Source organism: Epinephelus fuscoguttatus, linkage group LG7, assembly GCF_011397635.1.
Source record: "Epinephelus fuscoguttatus linkage group LG7, E.fuscoguttatus.final_Chr_v1".
In the NCBI taxonomy this organism is placed as follows: domain Eukaryota; kingdom Metazoa; phylum Chordata; class Actinopteri; order Perciformes; family Serranidae; genus Epinephelus; species Epinephelus fuscoguttatus.
In genome coordinates, this window is record NC_064758.1 from 39,279,949 (window position 1) to 39,303,979 (window position 24,031).

General features: G+C 40.2%; 1 protein-coding gene and 1 long non-coding RNA gene across 3 annotated transcripts in view; one reads left to right on the forward strand and one right to left on the reverse strand.

Annotated features, from left to right (window-relative positions):
* LOC125891828 (uncharacterized) overlaps positions 1-17,952 on the forward strand; it is a 70,620-nt gene extending 52,668 nt beyond the window's left edge. For both annotated transcript variants that reach the window (XM_049581365.1, XM_049581367.1), the window contains one exon: positions 15,121-17,952. In XM_049581365.1, the coding sequence (XP_049437322.1) occupies positions 15,121-15,225 (105 nt within the window). In that variant the 3' untranslated portion in view covers positions 15,226-17,952. The remainder of the gene's footprint in view (positions 1-15,120) is intronic.
* LOC125891890 (uncharacterized) overlaps positions 1-24,031 on the reverse strand; it is a 75,341-nt gene that overhangs the window by 45,696 nt on the left and 5,614 nt on the right. The window lies entirely within an intron of this gene.

Below are 24,031 nucleotides of genomic sequence, written 5' to 3' on the forward strand. Positions count from 1 at the left end.
CTTCAAGGCTCACACTACGATATTATGCATCTGATACAGTGTATAGCAGTGGCCTCCACATCATTTAACAGCAAGCATTGCTGATTTGCAGCCTTGAAATACACTGTACTTATTCTTTTGGATAATTCAGGATTACTGAAGAACGATTGCGGCTGTCTACTGTAGCCAGAAACTGCGAGGGACAAGTTCTTCCTAGCCCTTAACGTGCGATGTCACAACGATGAATGGTATTTAGAAGACTTTAAATGAGAAGCTGTGAGAGCATCCCCGGTGGGTTTCTGATGTGGTTTTTAAAAAAGCAATGTATTAGCCCACAAGGACACATTCCACACAGTTCTTTGGCTTAATTCTAGTAGTAGTAGTTTCTTTCTTTTTTTTTTTTCATTTATTCCATTCATTATTAATAATATCATCTAATTCTAAATTCACTGGTAACATCATACAATGCATTTATTCAGACTTTATGATTTAAGTGCTCTCTGGTGTTGACTGGACTCTGACACCAAAAATGATGGTATTCTTTAATTCACTTTTCTGAAAACTTTACCTGACTTTAGAAATGGAAAGAACTTTATTCATCCCCGAAGAGAAATTCAGCAATTTAAAGTGAAAGTTTACCCCTGTATCAAAAATACATATTTTTCTTCTTCTCTGCAGTGCTATTTATCATTCTAGATTATTTTGATGTGAATTGCCGCGTTTAGTTTAGTTTAGTTTAGTTTAGTTTATAAGGATACCCATAGCAACCTAGCATCAGCTCGTCCTCCTGCGGTCTGACACATATATCATACAATATAAGAAACAATTATGTACATTTTATACCTTTGAACATCAAATTATATACAAAAAAGTAATTAAGAATCACTAATGTTACAACACTTCAAACAAAACCTGTAGGCAAGAGTTAGTTCATAAGTTACATCATGTCATTTCATTTACTGTCCATTAATACAGTTAACTGCATTAAGAACTCTTCTTAAAAGCTGCTCTGGTATTTATTTTAATAATGCCATTTGGTTAAGAGTTCCATCCTGTAATGGCTCTGTAAATTACAGGAGATTTGTTGGAGAGTGAGATGTCTGCCTTCTCTCCAATATAATGGAACTAGATGGCACTCATAATACATTTCAAAACTCAACACCAATGCTTCTTTCCAGAAGTCATGACCCGGTTAGTAAAGCTAATCTATAGATCCTGTTGTGAGCAGTTTTATGTAGGAACTATTTCTTTCCACTGAACTACAAAGGCCAATCGCATCACTGTGCAGAAGGAAATGTGCATTTACTGCTAGCTCACCTAGCACCACTCAGCTCACTAATGTTACAGCTGGGGATGTTTCAGTTAATTATGCTTAATGATAGCGCAGCATTCATTAACTGGTAACTAAAGTCAAAATGGCGTTAAATACAAGAGGCTCCAGTGCTCCACTGACTAAATGACTCATTTCAAAGCACAACCCATTTAAAGGTGGTGAAATTGTAATGTTTTGTGGTGTAAATATGTTGCCTAGGGATGCACCAAATATTCGGTAACCGAATATATTCGGCTGAATATTGCAAAAACACACATTTGGTATTCATTGGAACAAGTGAAAAGCAAGGCTGAATAATAGCGGCGCGTTTTGATAACGCAATCTAACAGCGTGCGGTGACGGAAGGAGTAGAATGTCGTCAGTGTGGCGATATTTTACTCCGTCCGTCACCGCACTCGCATTTGCGACTAAAAATAGTTTTGTTCGAGCAAAATAAATCATTCACAGATTTCAACCAGCAGCAGAAATGAAAGACAAATCCCACCCGTTGTGGTTTGAACGGGGGTCACAGACACAGACAGTAATGTATTCCTGTCAAATACGGCGGCCATAGGCTTACCAGCGACGGAGAAGTCCGGCTCCAATAATATCCTTTTCTTGGCGTCATGACTGCCCAAAAGTACCTGGACAGCCGAGCCGTGGCGGCACACAGGTAGGCCTATGTGACGTGTCAGAATGAGAAACGAGCCGTTCACATTTCTATCTTTGTGGCAGGTAACGGCCCACAAACCTCACTGCACTTTAGGGACTGCTCTTTACTTATGAAGGGACCGTACTTTACTTGTCAGAGAAGGAGGGTGGCTGGTTGATTTTTATTTTATCTATTTATTTTATTTTGACCCTCGCTATGTTAATCACTTATTGATGCTGTTTTTGAAGTATGAATAAGTCAATAAGTAATTTATTCCATTGAAATATCATGGATGTGTTATAGAAAAGTGATTTATCTTTTTATAAATGACAAAAGGCACATCTGCCTCATTTTCGCTGTGGTATCGTGATACTACTCAGAACCATGATATTTTCACTGGTATTGTACTGTGGGTCCCAATTTTGGTACCGTGCCGGTATTCGGCCAAGCATTTAATTTTATTCGGCTTCGGCCTCGGCCACAAATTTTCATTTTGGTGCATCCCTAATGTTGCCCTTTATTTTATTTTATGTTGGCTTAGCTGACCGACAGTCAGCTGGCTTTGTTAACATGTGGAAACATAGTGTCCACTGCCCACCCTCCAGTCTGGTTAGCTAACGTTAGCCTTGGCTGCTCTGCACTGCAGACCACCCAGACCCGGCTGGAGCTAAGTAAGTATAATAAGTAAAACTTATTTATAAAGTGCTTCACAAGGGCATTATACAACAAGAGAGGAAGCACAGAAGACAAAAAGACTATGTGAGCCACGTAGTTAAATATGCACAACTAGCAAAACTATTTGCACAGTTAAAAAAAAAAAAGAGAAGCTAATTAGCAATGCCACTCATTCAGCGATTACCGCTGGTAACAACGTCCCAGTGGTGGGATGCCATTGCTGTGGAAACCCGGTGGCTACCCTTCAGCTCCAGTGTGTAGTCAGCTGAATATTCATTGGAGAGACCTGAGTGGAGACCGAAGGGTCGGCACAATATTTCCACAATGACACTGTTGAGTAAGGATGGCGTTACTATTAGTTATCGCCAAATTAGCACTGCAACTAGCTAGCTCATACAAAACCTGGGTGCTGCGCAGAGCAGTTAGCTGAAGAGCAGCAAAATAACCTATACATCAACATTTGTAACCAGTCAAAAATATTTTCTATAGTGAGTAGATGTACGCTTCCTTCTGCGCAGTGATACAGCTGTCTAGTGTAGTTCGGTACAAAGAAAATAGTTCCTACATGAAACTGCTTACAACAAGGTCTGTGGAACATCTTGAGTTACTGGGTCATGACTTCTGGAAAGAGACGTTGCTGTTGAGTTTTTCAAATGTATTTTCTTTTGGTGCTTTGAGCACCACAAGCCAAGTGCCATCTAGCTATCTATTATATTGGAGAGAAGGCAGACATCTCTAAGGCCGATATCTCCAGCACTCTGCAACTCACACTTAAACAATCTAGACTGATAAATAGAACTACAGGTAAGAGAAAAAATTTGTGTTTTTGATTTTGGGGTGAACTGTCCCTTTAGGCGTTTGTGGTGACATCAGATCTTTCACAAAGAAGATTCCTCTGTCACACATCGTCAGATTTAGTGGAGGTGTACCTGTCCCTGTGTATTCCTTTATCACATTGTCTATAAAGGAGGACATTTTCTTTGCTCACTAACCTGGTTTGATTAGCTTTATAGAGCTCAAGCCTACTTTTGACATCTTAACAGGTGCTATGTCTTTTTTTTTTTTTTAATAGAGTCGCCCCCAAAAACAATCAATAGAAAAGTAGTGCCTATTTTCTCACCTTTCCCATATCTCTATGGACAATCCATCATCATAGAGAGTCTGCTTGCCCTTCCTGCTTTGTCTGAGCACTGAGATATTATAGTGTGAGCTGTGAGCTTTAGGACTGGTAAGGAATTGTGTTATATTAGGTCCACAATTAGATTCCTGTGTACTGCAAACTTTTTACCCTTTTACTCCTCTCCCACAAGTAAGCAAAGGGTCACAGTCAAAAGTAAGTGCACAAAATAGAGATATCCTACTGATACTCAATTTGCAGCACTGCTTTCACAACCAACATTGCCTCAGACCTTCAGCTTCCATCTCTGAGTCTCTTTATCTACATCCCTTCCTTTGTGGCTGGTGTAGATTAAATAAAAGAAATCAGCAAGGGGTAGTGTGATGGCTTTTACATGTATGTTCTAGGCTTTTACAAGGTAAAGGAATAGTGGTATTCTGGAAACAAATGCTCATTTGCTTGCAGAGAGTGACATGAGAAATGTCTGTATAGTAAATTGCCATACAACAGCTGGTTAGCTTAGCATAAAGACTGGAAACAAGGGGAAACAGCTAGCCTGGGTGCTTCCTCAAGTGTCCCCAGGTAATCACTACCTGGGACAAAGATAAAGTACACTTTGATTTTTGTACAGATAACATAACCAAGATGTAACATGTTGCCTTTCTTTTTCATAAAGCTGAGTTGTCTATGCCGTACACGGATGCAAATACTTTTAAACTGGTGCTACGTGACCACAGAAAACACAGGAAAAGGCCTGTGGCAATTGCTTTTGCTTAAGAGTTAGAAAACCTATAACAACCAGAATGCACTGCACCTCACTGGACCAAAAAATGCTCCTGCTGGTGGGTGACGTAATTCGAGCTTGAGAAACACGAACAAACACAAGAAACAATATGGCGGTCGACTGGAACAGTGCACTAAAACATGTTCCTGGAAACTTTTGAGGTGAGAAATAGGCACTAGAGTTGTATTTTCTATGTTTGTATTTGATCAGCACTGCTTAGTTTTAACATTTCATCTTAGTTTTTCAGCCTCTGTTTTTTTACAATACAGAAAACAATATGGTGCCCACTTTCTGTTCACAAATTCTAGTATCCCAGCTCAACAGTGCATAAAAAAACATGTTTCTGAAGACACTGTAGTTGAGAAGTAGGCAATACAGTAACAGAATCTTGCTTTATATTTTATCAGCAATCCCTTGTTGGAGCATTGTTCCCGTTAGTTACGGCAACACTAAACCGCTTTGCTTGCCTGAGAAGGACTAAATGCCCAAACCTGCTATTTTTAAATATCCCATGGAGAGAGACTCTCACTGCAGCCTGTTTTATTTTGTTATTAAAATGTTGGTGTATAACCTTGTTCTGTGGACGATAAATGAGGTGCAGACTTCCATCTAGGTCAGTGATGACGAGACGAAGTTAGTGACAACAACCCCACCCACTTTTAGGAGTACTATTTGCGGTAAAAATGCTAAATGGACCTAGGGTCTAGGTACCATGTCTGAAGGGTTACTTTTGGTTCCAAAGGTACCATACCGAAAGTTTTTGGTGGAAACGGGGATTTTGTGTCTGTGGAGAAACTGTAGTGTGAGCAACAGTCTGAGAGCCAGCGAAAATGACACGTTTGAGCTGAGAGATGAGCAGGGAAATCTGGGTGCTGGAAAGATGCAAGGAAGTTTACCACAGTTCATTTACACAGACCATCCACACTGTTGTGATACAAAGCTGGCTGAAAATTGGCTGAATATCTCTAATTGGTGAGCTTTAGAGGTGCCTTTAATTAATTCTTCAAGCTTAGATAATTGGCTGTAGCTTTGTATTTGGGGTGAAAGTTATAATGGTATCAGTCTTCTCATCAAACTTATGGCAAACCAAACTGGTGTGAGATGGGAGAGGATGCCCACATACATATAACTCAGACTTCACCTAACGAATGCAAGTAGAGCTAATGCCCATGCATTGCATACATTCAGTGAGGGCTACCATTTATAAATGTACGTCATACTCATTTCTGTTGTGGAATTTTACTCAGCAGCTGTTATTGAGGAGATCTGAACTTGTTAGTCCTTGTTGCTTTCTAAGGATCTGTGTAGACACAAAAATTGTGGGTAATCTAATAAGGAGATTCGTGTGTGGACCCATTCATTAGTTTGAAACCACATGTAAAATTTAAGATATATTTCTACAAATGTGAAAAAACTCACATCTTAGGGAAGAATTCACACGGGGTCATCTTCTCCTTATTTTTTTTATGTAGACTGATATTTGCTGATGTGTTAAAATGATTTAAAGACACAAATATAATGATCTCCGACATTAAGCCATTATATCATAGTTCTATTGAAGGATAGGAAATCTAATCATACATTATTCAGTCACAGACCTCTCTTTAAGATGCAGAAATGGTGACAGAACTGCAATCGTGTTTGTTCTTCTGTTTGAAGCCTAAACCCTTTCAAGCTAAACCTAATTAAAGAAGTCTGTTTAAATTAACTTGTCCTTAAAAAAACATTGTTTTTCAGCTCAGAGTAAAAGAGAAATCAATAACAAACAAATGCTCTAGATGAGATCGTCTTCATTATGTAAATGATATAATTTGTGGATATCAAGAATCGGTATAAGAGCAAAATAAATGTTTTAATCGAGCTTATTTTGGTATAACAACTACATTTAATACCCTATCGACACATTACCTCTCAAGCTGGCTTTGTTCATGCATAACAACAAAAACAACAGATTGAAACATCCTGCAAATGGACAATCTTTTTTAGAAAGGGCATCATCTCCCATCTGAGCACATTCCCCAGAATATCAAACTATTCCTTTAAAGTGAAACATCCGTACAAAATAAATCCTTAAGATTTTAACATTATTCCTTATTATTCTTAACATAAATCACTCCTCCATGTATTATTGAAAATGGTCTGGTGGCGTAGTGGCTGTGGCCTTTTAAAATTTAACAATTTGACCTTTAACTGTGGCGTCCCCTTCAGGCCAGGAGTTGTTTTTAATCATCAGGCAGGCCAAAAAGCACCATCACTCCTGCATGTTCAGATGAAAGTTGGACCAGTGGACGTAATTCATATTTTGTTCAGATGATTTTTCTTACCTTTAATAATTTAGTCTGAAATGTACTTTTTTTCCCCTAATGTAGCACCCTTATCAGTCCATTCTGTGTCTTCTTTAAATACCAAAGCCGTCAGACAGACCAGTGGCATTTGAAGATGGACACAGCCAAACCCTCAGTGCCCGGCCCCACTGTTTTACCCTGTTGTAATATTGTGTGTGTGTGTGTGTGTGTGTGTGTGTGAAACCTTCTGCATGTACAATAAACCCCTTAAGGAGCATTGGAGGAGATGATTCAGACAGACTGGGCGATGGTGTTGTGCGAGGGAGCAGCAGGTTGGGGAAAAGGTGTCATATTTAGTCACATCTTGTCACGGGGGGAGGAGAATTCATAATGATGCCCTTAAATAGCCAACATGCAAATAGAGGGAGCTAATGGAAATTTTTTGGGGGGGTTGATTTTGGAGAGGTAGCTGTTATTCTGGAAGTATGATTTTAAAGAAGATTAAATTGAAGGAGACATTTTACGTAATGTGCTTCTCCGTAACATATTTCTCATAATTTGATAGATTTTCCAAACAAGTCTGACATGCTGCATGCCTTGTCATAACATCAACGCTGAAATCTGACTGCTCTGTCACATTACCAGTTTCTCGTCATATAATACATATCTTTAAAACACCATGTCAGTCAGACGCGACGTAACAGAATCAATTCCACCTCAGCAACTGCAGATAAGGTGCTTTTAATCACGCTTCTTCAAGCAAAGAGCTCAAACCTGCAGATTAAAGATGATACAAGATGCTTCTGTTGGGTGTAAGAAACATTTCAGGATCTGGTCCTGTAACTTCATTTATGTCTTTAAAGTAAACAGCAGATTTCTGTTTTGCTTTAGAGACCCTTCATTTTAACCCTCCTTATTTAACATGTAAAAGTTCTATAAAACATTAATAAATGCTTTATAACTCACTTAAACATAGTCGTAAAAATGTATCTTCAAGCAAACATATGTTAATCAGTGGACTTTTTTTTTTTGAGTGTTACAACCACCATGAAACAACTTGTTTCACTATCAGGATTTTAACCATTTGGTCCTATTAATTTTGAACAGTCAAGAAGTTTTTGTGTCCAAATGCTAGTTAGCAGAGCGCTAAAGCGGAAGTTAGTCATTTGGCTGGCAGAAGTTAGACACTCGGTCACTTGCTCTATAGGCCGCACAGTGTGTAAGTAGTGCCAATAATCCCCAGATGATGCGGGTAATTTTATACACAGCAGTTCAATCACTTTGGCTTCATGCGCCACTGAGCAACTCCCACAAGCCTAAATGAGGCCCCACATTCAACCCCACGTTCAAAGTTGTATCCAGTTCTTCTAATACATCCATGCCCCACTGTCCCTCACTGTCACTGTGGACCAAGCCCGGTTCTAGGCAGGCACATATGAGGGGGCAGTCATAAATGTGAAGGGGGCATCGTGTTCCAGCACATTTTTGCATAGGTAGAGCTGACAAATAAAGGTCACTCACTCACTCACTCACTCACTCACTCACTCACTCACTCACTCACAGGATGTGGGGACACTGTGTGAGTGCCCTATAGAGGGTGTCAAAGCACAGTGGTCTCAAATGTGCTCACCGCTTGTTTTGTTGTTGATAACAGTGTTTTCTACATGGAACTGGGTTGTTGTTAGCTGTGTGTCCAACCCCCAACCTAAAGAAATGGATTGCACTTTGTCAGGCCTCTACCCTAAGACCTGTCCAACTTGGGTGTCCCACCTGAAGACTAAGCTCCTGCTGGTATAGCTCTTAGGGTCACTGAGGCACACAAACCCCCTGACTACAATAAGGTGGCAATCCCTCAGGGAGGAAAACTGAAAAATAAAATAAACAAAAAATAAAATAAAAATTAAGAAAAAATAAAATAAAAATATCCTTCATCCAGGCACAACCAACATCTTAACATTTATCTTATTTGATGGCCATTAGGCATCTAGGCATATGAAATAAATTTTAACCTAATAATTACAATAACCTCACTATAGCCAGTATTTACCAAAGCTAGTCTTATAAAGAAAACTTCTCAAACTAACAGAACTAACAAACACAACAGATATAGGCTAGAGCAGAACATTTTATATTTTGTTTTGGTTTTTTGTCATTTTTGTTTATTTTGTTAGCAATTTAACAGATTTCTCTTCACTCTCCTCTGAGCTGCTGAAAGCTGCAGGAGAGAAAAGTTAATAAAAGCTTTGTAAAAAAAAAAAAAAGCTGTGATGATCAAAAAAGAGCATGCAGAACTAGAGGCTGGGCGGGCTTTATGTAGGGGTCTGGCACACACAGGGCATTTGTCCTCAGTATGTGACATGCAGCAGGCACTCATCTCTCGTTGTGCTTGTGTGCTTGAAGAAATGTTCGCACTGACAGGCTCACTCTCTATGCTCACACTTTGTTGTTAACTATATATTAAGTATCTCATGACACGAGACGCTACGACGAGTTTAACGGAGCTTCACTTCACTGCTGCATTCTGCCTCACTGAGACCGAGAAACCTGACGCTGATGCATCTTGGCTCATTTGCATACTAAATAGTGATTGGGTGTTTACTGGGGGGAGTGTCTCTGCCGAATGCAGACAGTAACATTAGATCACACACACAACCGGCACACAGCATGGAGTGGAGTGGAGATAGATGAGAAAACTTTTCAGTTTTGTGCCTTTTTCGGCGAATTTGATTTGAGGGGGCAAGACATTTTTTTAAGGGGGCATTGCCCCCTCTTGCCCCTGCGTAGAACCGGCTTCGCTGTGGACTCTGACTGGGCAGCAGCTGCAGAGACAGACCTTTGGTTGGCAGCTGCAACAGCTGAAATTCAGCTAGTGCAAACCCTCCACTGCTGGATGTCACGGCGGGCTGGTGGCCAGCAGCAGGGCTATGTCTAACTTGTGTACCAGCAGCAACTGAAAGTTTCCTGATCTGGCAGAGAGTTGGGGCTGTCCAGTCCCACGGAGCTGTGACTGGCCAAAGTTTCTCATCATGGGCTAGATTTTTTAAAAACTGCAGAAGTCCAGTGTTCTCTCAAACCACTTGATTTACAATATGCTCAAAGTTTATTATTGGATTTTTGCCCATTCATTCATTTTCTGTATCCGCTTATCCTGTTGGGGGTCACGGAGGGCTGGAGCCTATCCCAGCTGACACTGGGTGAGAGGCGGGGTACACCCTGGACAGGTCACCAGACTATCGTAGGGCTGACACATAGAGACAGACAACCATTCACACTCACTCACTCACACCTACTGACAATTTAGAGTCACCAATTAACCTGCATGTCTTTGGACTGTGGGAGGAAGCCGGAGCACCTGGAGGAAACCCACGCTGACACAGGGAGAACATGCACACAGGAGGGCTGGGATTTTTGCCCAGTGACGCCAAAATAAAACTGCCTAACCCAGCTTTAAAATGTAGTGTTACCTTTGCTATTTGCACATAGTACTCATTTTAGAATTGTGATTATATGTGCTACATTTTTCAAAAAAATTCTACTGCCGACATTGGTGGATTCAGCACACCAATTATCCATTTAACGAATTTTGTTTATTAGTTTTGCAGCGTAGCATTAACACCCCGGTATGATAACACATGCAGCCAATGCAAACAGCAGGCAATCTCATTATCCTTCTTATCCTCACTTATTAACGTGGAGAGACATTGATTCCTTCAACAGGCACTCGCTTTATTCTCCTAAAGCTATTCTGAAGTGTGGGTTGTAGATTTATTGGCTTTACTAGGCACATCACGTTTGTAAAAATGCATGCAAATATTCAACATGCATAAAAATCAACAAGGCTAATCAGCTAATGGGTTATGGAGAGGATGATGTCACTCAAAAATAAATCTCAAGCCTCAACTGGTTTGCTATATCAGGGCATACTGTGCACAATATTGAGAGAAACGTATGCAAATGGATGAATCTGCATATCTGATGGAACACTGCAATACATTATAGAGAGAACAGGTGTTTATTATCAGCCGACACCTCCCTCTCACTATTAAGGACTGTGCACAAAGCAGGCATCTTACACCTGTGTAAACCTCTCAGAAATGTCACAAGGCTAATACAAACACACTCACTGTCAGCAATTACATTTTAAGCTTTTGGAGGAGCCGAGGGACATTTCACAGGCAATTTAGCTGTTACTTTACCAATGTAATTATGACTGGTTCAGTCAGAGTTCAGATAAAATTTATGGTTGAATAGTATCTAAAAAAAAATGTCCATTTGTCATTTCATGTTTAAACTTTAAATACAGTAATACAATATTTAGAGGTGTATTCTTAAGGAGCTGGAGTTAATGTAGTTTATAACTGCTCCATTTGTCAATCTTTTAATAAAGTAATTGTTGGTTGCGTGCCAAGGAATTAATGATTTAAAGCAAATGGTTTCACAGTTAATTTGGCTGAAAAGCTTCAGCCGGAAAGAAGGAATCTGCCAGGTGAACAAATCCCTCCTAAATACATGTACACAGCAACATTAAATCGTACAATCACATCTGTGATACAATATAAAACATACAGTACATAAAGAGGAAGTTGGACTGATAGAAGGAGCTGCAAAGTAACAGTGCGATGAGGTGTCAGGTTATAATCAATGTGCTGTACACCTGCATGAATATAAGTGGGTGAGATGGGTCAGCTGATAGCCATACAGCTGTGAGTCAGCCAGAGACTGTGAATGAAACAGCTAATAAATGCTCATCTTCAGTGCTCCGCTTGAAATAATGCTGTTCTTAATTAAAATCAGTGTCAGTGATTAAGATTTGCACTAACTGTGGCAATTGTGTTTTGTTAAATGGGTGATTTGCCAGGCACAGTGAGACTTTGACAACCTGAAGTTGTTTGGCTCTGTCGTCAACCAATGACACTTTAACTGCCTCCAGAAAACCCTGATCTGCCCATGCCATCCAAAATTAGCTGTCGTTGCCGTTAATGTTCAATCATAGAGGAATAACAGAACATTTTGAGAACTATACTTTTTTGCTTTCCTGCTGAGAATTAGGTGAAAATATTTACACCATTGTCACATCATCTGTATTCAAAATATGATGCTACAGTTAGCAACTTAGCTTAGCATACAGACTGGAAACAGGACGAATCAGCTAGCCTGGCTGTCAAAAGGTAACAAAATCTGCCTACCAGCACCTGTAATGCTCACTAATTACACATTATATAATTTGTTATAATAATCAGGTGGACCACAATGGGACCTAATTTCTTTTGTAGTAGCCAATGACGAGACTTGAATTGTACCATAAATTACACATATGATGTTTGACAATTTAAAAGATAATTCTGCAAGTCAAGATAGTCACAGTTTGCTGTAAGCACAAATGTGTGAAAACACTTAATTAGACAGACTACATGTCAAGTCCCGTAAGTGACGTCATAGCTGTCTCTCTCACTGAAGCTACGATGCCTGTGTGTTTCATACCTAGATGTACACACGAGAGCAACAGTCTTGTACATTCTTACACTTCCCAGCTGATAAAAAGACCAGGACTCGCTGGAAAAAATACATCAAGTAGCCTATAAGACAACGATACATTTGTGTGTGGAACATAGATAAGTTACCTAGCTAGCTAGCTGGTGTTGGTGATTTGAATCGTGTGAGACAAGACACTTATCACTGAGCATTTTCACTAGGGCTGCCCCCGACTAAGAATTTTCCTAGTCAACCCATAGTCATCATTTAGGGCCATTAGTCGACTAGTCGCCCGCATGTTTACGTTATTAATTTAAATATTAAGTAATATATTTTGGACGGGGCAACACAATAGTTTGAGTTGAAGGTGTGAGAAAGAATAGTATCAGTAACATTGTTAACACTGTGCTACATTACAGAGAAATACAAAACCGTACTAATGAACCTTCATTAAAGTGATAGTGCACCCAAAAATGAAAATTCAGCCATTATCTACTCACCCATATGCCGATGGAGGCCCTGGTGAAGTTTTAGAGTCCTCACATCACTTGCGGAGATTGGTGGGGGCAGCAGCTAGCACACCTGATGGCTGATGGCGCCCCAGACTAACATCCAAGAACACAAAATTGAATCCACAAAGTATCTCCATACTGCTCATCCATAGTGATCCAAGTGTGCTGCAGCCGCGACATAAAAAGTTGTTTTGAAAAACGTCATATGAACTCTGTTTTTAGCCTCACTGTAGCCTGTAGCTCTGACTGCTTCTTTGTGCTCCACGCTCACGCGTGTGCGTGACTAGCGAAAGCATGAGCTTTGCTCACCTGTGTTTACATCACGTGACACGTGCACTGCAGGGGGAGACAGCAGTAACCACAGAGCTAAAAGATAATTTGCACTACGGTCTTTTAGCAAAGGACAGCCCAACATGTCTGAAGACTTTGAAACTGAGGAGGAACAGCATTTCTTTGTTGAGCCGTATTTGTTTGAGCCCGAGTATACGGACGGAACTCAGGCTCCTGGACGAAGTAGCCGCCGCAGCTCATGAGCCTCGAGTCGGAGTCGAGCACTGGAAACCTGGTGGTGTAGTTGTTTCAAATGCAAAGCAATGCCAACGGATGAGGAAAGTCTTTGCTGCTCAGACTGGGAATTGGCGATGCCTGCACTTGAGAATCTGGACATCAGTACTGACGAGACTGCTGCTCTTCAGAGACCGTGCATCACCGATCACCCTGAGCGCGCAAACGTGAGCGAGGAGCACAGAGAAGCAGTCAGAGCTACAGGCTACAGTGAGGCTAAAAACAGAGTTCAGATGATGTTTTTTGAAACAACTTTTTATGTCGGGCTGCAGCACACTTGGATCACTACAGATGAGCAGTATGGAGATACTTTGTGCCTCCACCAGGGCCTCCATCAGCATATGGGTGAGTAGATAATTGCTGAAGTTTCATTTTTGGGTGCACTATCCCTTTAATATAGGCCTATATTTTATCTACAAGAACACGTCACACACTGAGCGAGCCGCCTGTTAATGACGCTGTGGGCTAATGGGCATGTAGCTACTTCCATGTTTCAGATGATACGTCATGTTTGTAGTCGATCAATGAAGATGAGTTTACATATCACCTTGGGTTCGTCCTTCACCTTCTCAAAATGATCCCACACTTTGGATTTCCTGCCCGACATGTTATTAACTAGCCTGTGGAATAACCGCAGGTACCAGCCCTGGAAATTAACCTGACTCCTGTCTGACTGCTGAGCGTGGACACTTCCTGTGTCTGTCCTTTCAAATTAAATTCCCACATGGTCCAGTCATATAGGTTTTGATTTATTTTGACAAGGAGCAGCTCCTAATAGAGATTCACGGTTTTGAAATTAAATCTTGCTGACTAATGACCTTTCTGGTTGACCAAAGATTGGTCAATAATTGGGGGGGGGCAGCCCTAGTTTTCACACAAAACTAAATGGCACTATGGCAAACTGCCACTTTCTTGACTTTAAAAATGATCTTTTAACTAACAAACATCATGTGTATGGGTAGTCCTGTGTTGCTCAAGTGACAATTCTAGTGATGATTCTCTCTGGCCAATCAGTGGTCTGCAGTGTTTTTACTCCACCTTTTGGCATCTGCTTAGCTCGCTTGGAGCGTTGACGGCCGTGGTACCAAAAAACAGAACCAGTTACTATCTACAACTTTGCTTAAGGCAAACCAAAAAAAGTGGAAATGTGGCACAACTCTCAGCAAGAAAGCAAACAGCGTACATCCCAAAATGTCAAACTGTTCTTTTAAAAAACCTGTCATGAATGACTTTATAGTACATTGGGTTTTGTCAGTAACCATACAAACAGAATAAGAAAGTATCATACCTAATGGAATTTTAATATCTGTCAAACATAATGAGAAGTAAAGAAAATGAGGAGAGTGATGGCAGCATAGCTTGAGCCTGAACTTCAACCTGCACAGTGAACAGCATGCAATAAGCCCATTAGTACACTTAGACACTGTGACCCTCTCTGATAGTCTGACTTGAGAATTACTAACACTTTTATGCCAGCGACCCTTAACCACCTAGGTGTTAAGTATTAATTCAGCAGTGCATGTCTACCTTATTGCATAAGTGCACTCAAAGAATGGATTGCATGCTGAGGCAGTATATGAGTTAATTATATCAAAAGACCATTGTTAAGATGAATTCACACGACCTTGGCACCAGTTCACTTAGGAAAGTGAATGCAGTTGCTAATTGTAGAATAATTTTTATAAGCTCAGAGGTCTCAGAGTGTAATTGCTGTCTGAGTTAAGTTTTTAATTTCCAAGCAACTAATCCTGTGTTTCTCCCTGTCAAGGTTAAATTTGGTGAACCGTCGGATCAAGACTCTCAGGAGTTCTTTGGGGTGATCTGTCAGTTCGTCCAGGACTTCAAGATGGTCCATTCTGAAATCATGACTTAAACTGTATAGTGTACATATAAGTAAACACTGAGACTGCAGTGATGATTATTAGACAAAACCATTAAAATATAGGCTGTAACCTCTAATGCAGTATTTGATATTTAAGGGGACCTATTATGCCCATTTTCAGGCACATACCTGTATTTAAGGTTTCTACTAGAACATGTTCATGCTTTAATGGTCAAAAAACACTTAATTCTCCTAATACTATGCTGGAACACCTGTGTTCCACCTCTGTCTGAGATGCTCTATTCTATCGCCTGTCTTTTTTAAGCGCCCTCTTCCCAAAAAAGTCCGGTCTGCTCTGATTGGTCAGCGTATCCAGGTCATCCTTAACCTGGCATCTCTGCACCTTCATGACAGTCGATGGGATGACTGTTATGGAGAAAAGTGCCACTTTTTACTGTGAAAAACACCAATAAAAGCTTCAGATCACAACTGGAAATGTTCCAAAAGGAATATGATCTGAAATTTGCTGCTACAAAAAATATGGCTGAGGTGAGACGAACAGATGAAAACTTTATCTTATTAGATTAAATTGATGTTGAAGTTTTTCTTTGGGGAAATAATTCACAGTTGAAAAAAAAGGCACTTTTTTTTATTTTATCACAATACTCAGCATATCGCAACATACTTAAAATCGCAGTAATATTGTATTGTGACTTTAGTATCGCAATAATATCGTGCCGTGGATCTTCTACTGATTCCCACTCCTATCTGACATCGGGGACAAGTTAGCATCAGCAACCAAGATTACATGTTTTCCTGATGTTAGCATGTAGCTACATGCACATTACCCAGGGTTTTCTACAGTACATATTAATTAATCTGTGGCGCACCACCACAACATCTGCATCTGCTGCCATATATAGACTTTATAGTTTCCGAGCTGGGTCTCTCTTTAAGTGTACTCTCGTCAATAGTTTTGTTTTCCCACATTACTTTCGATGAAACTGTCTGCGTTCCTATGGAAACCACCCACACCGCAATCCAATGCTGGGACTAACCAGTGTAACAGCAGCAGAAGACAGTCTGCTTTCACTCGCCTCTGCAGCCGCTGCTACTCTAATCCATAAATCTAATTTGATCAGCTCTAATCAATGTGACCACAAACTAATCCAGAGGAAGTCTTGCATGTGATAATCAAACAGTTTCATTCTCTATTCTCCACCCTGCGACTCAAACTCAACAGACTGCTGCTGAGGAAAAAAGTCCTCATGGAAAGTTCTGCTTGCCACCACACATACAATCTATTTCTGTGAGTAACCATGTTAGCACTGCACTTGCAGTCAAAGAATGACTGTAATAGAGAACAATGGCACTCTTCACTGTAAAAAAATCACCAATTAAAGTTTCTAAACACAGCCCCACATGTTCCAGCAGGAATATGATCCGATATCATGGAGAAATTTACAACACTGGCAACCAAGATTAGGTGTTTCCCTGACATTAGCATGTAGCTTCATTTAGCAATACAGTCTACGTAATGTAAACACTTGCAGTAGCGTGTCTGAAACAGATGACCATATAAGGAAATCCAGCACACTGTGACATCATACTATGGCCAGAGTAAAAAGAAGTTTGACCTGAGTATTGAGAGTGGTAGGAAACCTGAGGTGTTTGCTGACAAGGAATACTGTCACATGAATTTACCTCATTATTTGACACTTTGGCCACGTTTAATATGAACATCGTTTACTGTAACACTATATGTATGACACAAACTACTGAAAAGCATAATAGGTCCCTTTTAAAGATAGTAAAATGTTGCATGGATGTATTTTTTGTATCTGTTTGCATTTTTCTCCTGTCTTGTTGTACAGATATTTTATAATATAATGGGCCCTGGATGTGATTCAGTGTGTAGACATACAGTATGAAGTGTACAGTGATGCTCGTGCACCTGGATGACAGAATATGAGTGGAAATCAACTTTGTAAATATAAAACTGATTTATGTCGTATTATTTGATGTCAGAAGTTGATTTGATTTGAGTTGACTTCATGTTTACTGACATTTGTTTTGAGACGAATCAGTAATGAAGGATTTGCGACTCCTGGGCTGTAAAAAACACTCCGATGTTGAAGTGTGCTGCTAATACCCACAGCTGTCTGCTGGCAGAGGAACAAAACAGACAGCACTTCCGAGGCCAGCTGAGGCTGGTGTACTTTGGGTGTGTGATTATTTTGAACATGCATTCGTGCTGCGGTCGGGGACGCTTCCTATCCCAGCGCTCCAGGAGGAGCTCCAAGGCCGCCTCTGATTAAGCAACACATCTGCTCTGTGGCATGATGAGAAACACAAAACTCACCTTCAAAAGGTAGAAAGATATTCTTGGCACTGCTTAGCACTGATTTATGTGTTATAAAGGTTTGTGTGTGCGACTTTTAATCAGTTGACAGCAATAACATCATTTGTAGTAGTAACTGTGAGCCACGGTGGTATAATGAACCAGACCCCTCACTGGGAGGGAAAAGTTGCACATTTTCTTGTAAAAGCAAAATCCAATGATTTAATTAAAACTTTGCATCTGGAGAAACTAGTGATTCATTAGCAGCAAACATATTTCCATTTAAATGTTTCCTTCACAGAGGTTTATCTTATTATTCATTTTTATATTTTCCAATTTGTCAAAATTGTAGCTGGATGGATCATTAAGGTTTTTTTCTCCCTGATGTAGTGTCTTTGTACCGCTTTTAAAATTAAAAAGAGATAAGTGACCCAACATTAAGCATGTGCGCAAAGCAACTCTTTAAAGTCACTTTGAATTATACAGGTTTCCATTTTCTCTCCAACTTTGGAATTAGTTGCACTTTTAAAGAGACAGATAAATAGAATAGTCATGTATTTATTGTCCTCTCGTACCTCACAATCTGTACTGCAACACTTTTTCTTCCATTTCTCAAAAACAGTGTCATTACGAGGATGACACCTCAGTTTGTTTGGGCTCTGCTGAACTCTGCTCTTCTTTTTGGTTCTCCGGGTTATTGCAGAGTTTTTCTAGATCTGTGTAAAGTAGTATGCCAGTCCGGTCTGGTGAACAAGCTTAAAACTGGCTAAACTCAATTATAGCCAGATATAATCTATCTTTTCACTGCTATGCAGATGACTTGCAAATCTATCTGCCATTGAAGCCAACAGATAAAAATGCACTAAGTTCCTTACTTGACTGTATTGTTGATATCAAGAATTGGTTAACTCAAAATTTTCTTCATTTAATGAGGATAAGACAGAGTGCATTGTGTTTGGGCATACTGGGACGACCGGCTTGGGTGCCTTGCCTTCTACATGTAGCCCTACGGTCAGAAATTTGGGGGTATTTTTTGACAACCATTTGAAATTTGATAAACAGATTAACAATGCTGTTAAGACAAGCTTTTTCCAACTACGTCTTTTAGCCAGAGTCAAAACATTTTTAAGCCGTCATGACCTTGATAAAGCTATTCATGCTTTTATTAGTTCTAGTAAGTCTTTAAAAACTCTCCAGCTAATTCAGAATGCAGCAGCATTTAAGACTAGACTTAAGACTTTCCTCTTTGATAAAGCTTATAGTTAGGGCTGGCTCAGGCTTGCCCTGTACCAGCCCCTAGTTAGGCTGACTTAGGCCTAGTCTGCCGGAGGACCCCCCTATAATACACCGGGCACCGTCTCTCCTTCTCTCTCTCTCTCTCTCTCTCTCTCTCTCTCTCGTATCCTATTACTGCATCTTGCTAACTCGGCCATTCTGGATGTCACTAACTCGGCTTCTTCTCCAGAGCCTTTGTGCTCCACTGTCTCTCAGGTTAACTCATATCACAGCGGTGCCTGGATAGCGTGACGTGTGGTTGTGCTGCTGCCGTGGTCCTGCCAGGTGCCTCCTGCTGCTGCTGCTGTCATTAGTCATTAGTCATACTTGTACTGTTATTATACACATATGACTATTGTCACACTTGTATACTGCCAGATATTAATATATTATTATTAATTATAATATTATTACTTTCATTACTGTTGTTGTAAGCTACTGTCATTATCGTCTGTCCTGCATCTCTCTCTGTGTCTCTCTCTCTCTGTCTCATTGTGTCATACAGATTACTGTTAATTTATTATGTTGATTTGTTCTGTACGACATCTATTGCACGTCTGTCCGCCCTGGAAGAGGGATCCCTCCTCAGAGGGACAGAGGGATGTCGTATGCTGTAAAGCCCTGTGAGGCAAATTGTGATTTGTGATATTGGGCTTTATAAATAAAATTGATTGATTGATTGATTGACTACTGCAATGCACTGTATATTGCCGCCTCCCAGTCTGCTCTTAGCCGCATTCAACTTGTGCAAAATGCAGCTGCCCGCCTTTTAACTAACACTAACAGACGAGAGCACATTAGTCCTGTCCTTTATTCCCTCCACTGGCTTCCAGTTCGTTTTAGAATTGATTTTAAACTTTTAATGTTTGTTTTTAAAGCTCTAAATGGCCTCGCCCCATCTTATTTATCTGAGATGCTAACTGTCCGTGAGTGTGGCAGAGCTCTGAGGTCCTCTAACCAACTCTTGTTGGAAGAGCCCAGGTCTAAATACAAACACTGGGGTGACCGAGCTTTTTCTGTTGCCGCGCCCAGGCTCTGGAATAAACTCCCCACTGACATATGTCTTGCCTCTGACCTGAGCCTCTTCAAATCTAAACTTAAAACTTATTTATTTAGGATGGCTTTTAATACTCAGTAATGAGGTGACACTCCTATCTTATTTTATTGTTTTATCCTTTAATTTGCTGTTTTTTATTCATGAATCTGTTGTGTGTTGTGTTTTTAATTGTTTTTTAATCTCTTGTGAAGCACTTTGATTCACCTGTGGTCGTTGTAAAGTGCTATATAAATAAATTACATGACATGACATGACATTTAGCACGATGACACATTCGGCCAAACTAAAAAGTAGCCTACATGAGCAACCTGTGCTGACGGCGCTGCAGCGCTATATCCGACTTGTATTGCATTAGTAATAAGCAATATGACAACCTAATTAAAATATTATGTTTGTTTATAAACAGACTAGCGGAGCCACCAATGTCTGACAGGCTGTGAGCCGAGCACGGCAACATGAAGGAGGTCAAACTTCAGTAGAGGTGGGAGGGGAGCAGAGCAGTGCACGTTGTGTTTACTAGTAAGGTCATGTTTTGATTTTCTTTTTAGGGCGATGAGTCATGGCAAAATATGTCTCTGAAGAAACCAAATTTTCTCTACATGGCATTATTTTGGATTTGATTCTGACAGAAAGAGGTCTCCCAATTGGTCATGAGCAACATGCTGCGCAGTTTTGAAGTGAACTTTTGTTGGATGGCGTATTCTACTTATATCTGTCCCTGGCTTTGAAAGCACCACAATGGACAAGGACCGGCTGACTTATGCAGTTAAGATGAGGAAATATCCCCGATACTTTTTTCTTTTACAACAAAAAAACTAAATAACGTGGAGGCTGGCTGGAAAAAGATCTCGAGGGAGCTTAAAGCTTCTGGTGAGTTAAAATGACCTTTGCTAATAACAAGCTCCACTACTTGCTGTTGGCGATACTGTGTGTCATCATCAGTAAATATCACAATGTAAAAAGTATATTTTCTGTTTAAAAAGTAACGTTACAAATGTATAGGGATGTGTACCAAAACCCAGTATTAAACGAGCCCGGAGCTAAATTATCAAAGACTGTAGTACTGATAAGCTCAGACGTAATTGGTTCTTTTATCGGTAACATTTTGGTTTAATTCATTGTCATCCTGCGCTCTGTGACGGGGGCTGAACTCCTCCACATACAAACACAAACCCACATGACACGTAGTAAAGTCAGTAAACAGCAAAGAGGCCACGGTGGAAACAAAGTGAAGATAACTGGAAAATTACTCGACTTGACGGCAGCTACGCTCGTGACTGAAGGTGCAATTAAACCTACAGTATGTGAGTAAAAGCCATTTTTACACAAGGACAGCATGCTAGTTTAGCTAGTCGCGAATTATTACAGATACGCTGAAATGACAGCTGTCTGTATGTAGTCTAAGTGTTTAGCTTAGCTTAGTTTGCTGCTTATGTTAAAATTTAAAAAATGTGGTTTCAAATTTCAATTCTAGAAATAAAACGTGTGTTCAACCTCAAGCAACCATTTCATTTCATTACTTTCAGGTTCATTTTGACTTAGGATAATCATAATTCTGCAATGCCGTCATACCATGAAACCATGACATTTTCTGAGACAGTTATTGCACCGTGAAAGTCTCATACTCTGCTCTGTCCGTTGACCCCTATTTTCTGATTTATTGCTGATTTATTACAGAATAAATAACGTTATCCTTGTATCTTTTTCTTGGCTGCTTGTCATTATCTGCTTGCTGCTGTTTGACCGTGACACAGAGTTTCAAAATAAAGGTGTAACCTAAAGACGAAAATACAGATCAATGTTTTCACTTTGCATCAATGACTCTGGATCACTGATCATTGAAAGATCAGATCAATGGATCGTTACACCCCTACGATCTGTCAGTAATTTGAATTCCCTGTCTCTGAGCAAGGCACTTATCCCTCACACGCTCCAGTGGAGAAAGTTCATTAGCCAACAGCTGCAGCAGGAAGCTGCTGGTGTGAAAGTGTGATTATTCATTACCATTATCCCTACTGTGAGAACAACATTTGGCAACATGCTTGCAGAATAAAACAAAGCTTCCTGTTTGTAGCATCTGTAGTCTAAACTGGAGGAATTCCTTTCCTTATACACCAGCCTTCACTGGTGTTAAACACCGCATCTGCTTGTGTTTTTCTGTGTGGAAAAGCTTCTGTTTCTTTTTCTGCCTTTGTTCATAACTTCATAATACCATCTCCAACCTTCCTCCTGGTTTCATGCAGTGCACAAATCTGAGAGTTTTTGTAAAAGGGTTACAGTTTTTAATTTCTGTGAATGCCCAGCATCATTGTATGGATGGATTTTAAAAGGAGGCACAGAAACATGCTGAATGCAAATTTGTATGTGGTTCCATGTTGGACTGCATTTCTATTTTGGGAAAGTTTGTTCCGAGTGTACTGCCGGCTTAATTGGCAGCTGAGGGAATAAACAAAATCACATACACACATTTCATAGGCTTCAATGTACCTGCCCATACTTTTAAGCTGCTGTAATCAAAATGTTTACATGAACAATGGATTCAATGGTGACTGTAGTATTATCTCCAAACTCTGCAGTTCACCTCAGCTCTACAGGGGGTTTCAGCATCTTTCAGCTCATTGTTTTATGGGACACTATTGAACTCTTTTCATTTATTGTCACCTCTCTTATCAACCCCAATCCCGCAGCAGCAGGCAGCGGTTTTGAGAGAAACACACAAAAAAAGCTCTGATAAACCCTCTGCACACTACCTGCTCAGCACCACACAGTCAGCAACCAGCTCATGAACACAGTGGAGCTTTCAGCAGCTTAACAGTCAGATATGTTTCTTAGGAGTTAGTGGAGACTATACAGAGCTAAAAGGAGGGTGAATATTGGACTTACATTCATCAGATCCCCAGAAACACAACTCCAAATGAATGCTAATGTTGCTACGTGTCTGCTTGTTATTTCAATAAGCAACTGTTTGCCAACATGTTTGCCATATCAATTTTGAATGGTGATAATATGCCAGTGTAAAAAGAGAAGAAATCATGACTCCTAAATTGTTGATTCTCAGAAACTCAGAGAATCTCTCCTGGGACAAAGTGTTAAAATAAGGAATAAGGATAGCGGCTGCCTCTGCCAGTGACTGACACCACGTATCTCTGATTGCCTCCAGCCCATTGCCTATTTTATTGCTTTGAAAAGTGGCACATGCACTACTTTGGATTTATGTTTAATTAGTGTTAAAGTATATACAATGACTTTGTGAAAATGAACCTGCTCCTTTTAAAAGATTACCAAAGCAGCTCATTATGTGCGACAGGGCAGTCCGACATGGTCATCGTGTTGTATGCAGAGTACATACTCCTTCTTTTGACCACTAATTAAATTCCTTTGAGACTTGTTCTTTTTATCAAGGCCCAACGGTCGGTCTGATTTTTTTTTCTTTCTTTTTATTTGTCCCTTTCCGATGATAAAACGATCCGAGTCCCCTATAGACTGCATTACTTTAAAAGGAAATAATTGCTGGAGGGAGCAGGTGAAATATTAATGTGATTTTTTTTCACTATCTGATGAGCAGTTTTAGCATTTTTAGAGAACTTGTCTCACCTGGAGTCACGGTCTGGCAGCATCACAGATGGCTTTTCACACACACAAACAGATGAAAGGTATTTTGCTTTAACTGTTTTGTTTTTTTAAATCACTGAACTTCAACTCAGCCTGACACTGTGACATGTGAGTGCTTGAGATAATGTTATGTGTGGTTCATGGGGGAGTGAGGCTTCAGCACAAGGAGCCCAAAGAGCACAGCTGTCCACATCACTGAGGAGAACAAGATCACGTCCAATGAATTTTAACAACTGCCACTTGATTTTTCTGAATCATTTTACACACCGAAGACACTGGCTAGAAGACAAAAGGGGCTTTCAGACCAAACAGTTCTGGAAACTTCCTGAGAGAACTGCCCACTGGGGAGCTCGCCCAAGAACTACATACCTTCACGGGCTTTTATTTCTGTTTGCACTTCCCCTGCCAAAAGGAAGGCTGAAGTGACGTATTGTAAGCCAGCTACTTGTTGGTATAGTACTGGCACACTCACTTTGATGAATCAAAATCCACTGAATTTTCACCGTGGCATATATGCTCAGTAAACCTGCCTGTTGTTTACATAGTTAACAGGTTTTTAAAAATGGTGGTTA